Below are 4,545 nucleotides of genomic sequence, written 5' to 3' on the forward strand. Positions count from 1 at the left end.
CAAATGATGGAGTTGGCAATGACATTGGTAATGGATGGAACGGAAAAGGGGAAGGAGATGAGAAAGAATGCATCTGAAGTGAGGGATAAGATCATGGATGCTGTTAAACTTGAAAAAGATTTCGGGGGGCCTTCTGTCGAAGCCATGGATGAACTCTTGAATGCTTCATTGATGAAGCGAGAGGAGACAAGGAGAGGAGCAGAGAATGGGCTTTAACAAATGAAAATTGATTGCTGGAGTTCGGACACAAAAAGTACTCATCACGAAGTTCTGATTCAAAGAGAAGAAACCACGTGTCATTCATGCATTTTCGTTTCAACTGGTTGATGTTTTTCAAGCTCAGTAAATTGACATCAAATTACATCACTTAATTTCACATTAACTAAAGATCTGAGAACGGCGTGCTGGGTAAGTGCAATTGTGCCCTCCAGCACACTACTTGTCAATTGACTCGATTTAGATAACACAGAATCAATCTACCTTCTTGAGTACCTATGTACATGAACTTAGACACGAAGGAAAACAAGACAAATACCTATTTTTGCAGACTAAAAAGGGATGTGTGCTGAAAAGTAGGAGTCAGTGTTATCCAATAGCTAAGGTGGTAAACAATATTATTTAGAATTTTAAATCATTTCCTCCTTTTATTCATATCATAACAGAAGGCTATCCTGATTGCGATATAACAGCTGGGGCCATTAAGAAAATGGTCGTCAAAATACAGAATTATTCCCTGCAAAGATCACAAACACAAACATGTTCAAATACATGGTAATAATCAATCCAAGACATGCAAAGGTTCACTGCCAACATTAAGATTAAAATCAAGAATAAATTTTCAAGTAAGAGGAGGCAAGCTTCACACTTTCACAATATGTAATATAATGTAATGGAAGAACAACTTGTTCATCACCTTATGTTGTATCAAACATGTAATTATTGTATGGTAAATGCTATATATTATTTGCCTTCAGCAATGACCAAGTATAGCATCCATAACAGTCATCACGGGCAAATCAATTATTATTAAACAGAGAGAGAAGCAAGCAAGTAACTTGTATTGATAGACATTGTTTATACTGTAGTCAAGAGCATCACGTCCACATGTAAATTCATAATAGCTATTCTGCATTGGAAATGAACATTCTCCACAACGCAAGTGATGGTGATGTTAACCTCTGTAGATCATCCACGTACCTGCACAATAGCTATGACTACCAAAACCTGTGACCACTCCCTCTCTATAACAGTTATGAATATTTCCATCTAAACAGCTATGTAATCAGATGTTCGAAAATCAAATCCCAAGTGTGTATCATGGCAAAGGCCATTGTATCTCAAGCATGTTCAACCACAAAAAAAGGCCACGAACAAGAACCACATTCATTCACCAAATTTTAAGCACACAAGTATTCAAATCCTTGTGAGTTATGAAATAGCTTAGCATAGTCATATAACCAAAATCCATAAGTTTTCCCTTCAACATGACATCCTGCAACTTCTGAATCTTAACAGATTCAGATGATATATGGTCTCTACAAAATCAAAAGATTTATGCTAATAAAGGAAGTAATACTCCAGCAATTCACAATCAGGTAATGCCATTACATCATGCCAGAATGCCCTGCAAAAAATATAAAAATGAAATCAAGAGTTATGAAGACAGATCTATAAGTGGAGGTATTTGATGACAATGTGAAGTAGTGGAATTATTGGGATGAGATCCATGAGCTTATTAAGACTAGCTTGAAAGGAGATTTGAGTGGAGATATTCAATGACAATGTGAAGTAGCAGAATTATTGGGCTGAGATCCATGAGCTTATTAAGACTAGCTTGAAAGGAGATTTGATAACCATGTTTTACACGGAAATAAGATGAATGAGAAACAAAAATGAAACCACAAACAAGCTGACTGGAGGATTTCAGCGTGACGTGAGGAGGTAAAAGCAATGGGAAAGCATTTACACTTAAAATCACAAAGCAGCAGCATACTTTCATTGACAACCCACATGTTCAAATGGCAAACACCAAACATCATTCCAGCTCCCACATTGAAATCCAAGCACCCAAGTACAGGTACAAAAAGCATTTGTATTAATTATACCAAGCAGCAGCATCAAAATTCTACTGTCAAGCAATAAATTCAAGTGGTGAACAGAAAAGATCAATCCCACTCCCACAGGAAAATTCAAGCACCCAAACATAGGGAAAAATACATTCATACTAATCACCAAGCTGCATCATCAAAACTCCATTGCCAACCCATAGATTCCAGTCGCAAGCACCAAATATCAATCGAACTCCCATAGGTAAATTCAAACACCCAAATGTAAACATGAAAAGAAATAGAAAATACCTATTCACCGGTTTGCATTCAGTGCCAGAAGCATGTTGTTACCACCAGGAAGGTATGCCACGTTGGGTGACTTAGCCAGAGTTGAAGCAATTTCCCTTGATGCTTCAATCCTTCTCAATTCAATCAGCCCCATACCAGCTTTTGTTGTTGCCTCAGAGATCAGCTTAGCGGCATCACTCTCACCTTCTGCCCTGATAATTGCAGCCCTTCTCTCCTGGTCAGCCTTCATGACAACAAACTTGGACCTCTCTGCCTCTTGCTGCGCAACCTGTTTCTGCTCTACAGCCCTTGAGAACTCCACTCCATAAGACAAGTGGGTAATAGCCACATCATCCATCACTATGTCGAAGTCCCTTGCACGCTTGATGAGTGCATCACGGACTAGAGCTGACACCTGGGGACGCTCAGTGAGGAGCTGATCAGCATTGAACTGAGCAACCACAGCCTTCAACACCTCATTGCCAATCGAGGGGAGCACCTTCTCATCATACTCGAGCCCAAGGCGTTGAAAGATATGAGGCAAACGTGACACCTGCTCAAATAACCATTTTTCAATAAAAATATACACAAGACAAAAATACAATCATACAAATTGACCATGTAAAATCCTGATTCAGTCTGATTTTTAGTAAAAGAAAAGGAGTAAAAAAAACCCAGAAGACTTCAGTCCTCACTCAATCTTCAGAACCAAAATCCCAATTCATAATTTAACAGCCCAGCTAAACAATACAATGAAAAGCTAAATTAGTCTCTCTTTCTGTTTGCTAGCAATCTGAACTAAAACCCCATCTCCCTAACTTTTTCTAGCTCACTAAACCATTGAAACGCATATTAAAAACAGAACCAAAGCCCTCTAAAAACCCATCACAAGGACAAACCCAACAACTAAGCAACATGACAATCACAGACAATTCATCTCCTTTCTGTGCTCAATAGCTAAACCAATTGAAACTCATCTCAAACTCACCTCACATTTGTGCTACTTAACTAAACCATGCCAAAACACACAAAAACAATCCACCTGAAAAATACAAAGAGAAACAACAAAACTATACCTTTACAAAACCATCAAATCTAGCAACATCCATTTCCGTTCATTTCAATCAAAAGCAAATGATTTCGTTATTACCTCAGGACGAGAGAGAACACGGAGGGTAAGATTGACCATCTGAAGATCCTTGGTACCAGAGACAGAAGAGAAAGTGTGAGGTCGTGTACGGATGTCAAAGATAAATGGCTTTTGAAGCCAAGGGATGAGGAAATGAGTCCCTTCACCAATGCTAGTATCAATGACTCCACGGAATCTGTCAAAGAGAACAGCGCGCTGGCCTCCATCGACGGTGTAAAGAGAGGAGTTGAGAATGGTAGCGGCGGCACCAAGACCGAAAGCTGCGCGAGCGACGTTGTTAAGGAAGGAAACTGCTGCTTGGCTGCTACCCATCGTTGAAGACGTGAAGTAGGTGTTTTGGGGGTTTGGAAGAGGTGGTGGGTGGGTCTTAGGGTTTATGACAGCCGTGAGTTTGAGGAGAGGAGAGGTTTTAACATAAATCAATGGGGCGGGTCGGGTTAATTTTGTTTGGGTTGCTGCTTGCCTGACAAGTAAAATAAAAATATATGTTGTTTTAATTTTTTTTCTTTTCTGTTTTATTTATTTATTTTGATAGAATGGAATTGTTGTTTTTTAGTATTACGATGGATGATATTTTTTAAAAATATTTTTTTATTTAAAAATAATTTAATATATTTTTTCAGTTTTTTTATTTCAATACATCAAAATCATTAGAAAATATTAAAAATATATCAATTTGTTATTCTTTTAATATATATATATATATATATACACACACAAACATATATATAATCCACTCAAACACAGTTCTAAATTAGATAAAAAACAATGAGTTAGAGATCTTCAATTCTGGAGTTTTTTATACCATGAAATTCAAACTTTTTTTTTTAGAATTAGCAATTTGAGAGTATTCAATTAGATTTTTCAAAGCATAAATAAATAAGAATATAAAAAAGTGCACTCACCATTAGATCGCATTGTAGATTTGAGCTTGATTTAAATTCTTGAAGAAATTAACTATTCTACATGAGAAGAAATAATCAATTGATATCTTTGAAAAAGAAAATAACACAATAATTTTTTTAAAATAAATAAAAACTCACAAACTCCACTAATGAA

The 4,545-nt window shown here is 36.9% G+C and overlaps 1 protein-coding gene across 2 annotated transcripts; it reads right to left on the reverse strand.

Moving 5' to 3' along the window:
• Positions 1-274: 274 nt before the first annotated feature.
• Positions 275-3,921, reverse strand: LOC133677372 (prohibitin-3, mitochondrial-like). Of its 2 annotated transcripts, none has more exons than XM_062099403.1 (3): positions 3,487-3,921; positions 2,358-2,889; positions 275-733 (listed from the first exon to the last, which is right to left on the reverse strand). In XM_062099403.1, the coding sequence occupies exons 1-2, from the start codon at positions 3,796-3,798 to the stop codon at positions 2,362-2,364; spliced, it is 840 nt and encodes a 279-aa protein (XP_061955387.1). In that variant the 5' UTR covers positions 3,799-3,921; the 3' UTR covers positions 275-733; positions 2,358-2,361. The 2 variants fall into 2 exon arrangements, with proteins under 2 accessions (XP_061955387.1, XP_061955378.1); XM_062099394.1 differs by lacking the exon at positions 275-733 and adding an exon at positions 1,363-1,624 and having other exon boundaries at positions 3,487-3,920.
• Between the last annotated feature and the right edge of the window lie 624 nt (positions 3,922-4,545).

This window comes from Populus nigra, chromosome 1 (genome assembly GCF_951802175.1).
Source record: "Populus nigra chromosome 1, ddPopNigr1.1, whole genome shotgun sequence".
Lineage (NCBI taxonomy): Eukaryota > Viridiplantae > Streptophyta > Magnoliopsida > Malpighiales > Salicaceae > Populus > Populus nigra.

Excerpts from the sequence above, each read along its gene's own strand:
- LOC133677372 (XM_062099403.1), bottom strand. The coding sequence starts at position 3,798 with ATGGGTAGCAGCCAAGCAGCAGTTTCCTTCCTTAACAACGTCGCTCGC. Across the intron at positions 2,890-3,486 it reads GTGTTCTCTCTCGTCCTGAG|GTGTCACGTTTGCCTCATAT; the intron begins GTAATAACGAAA and ends TTATTTGAGCAG.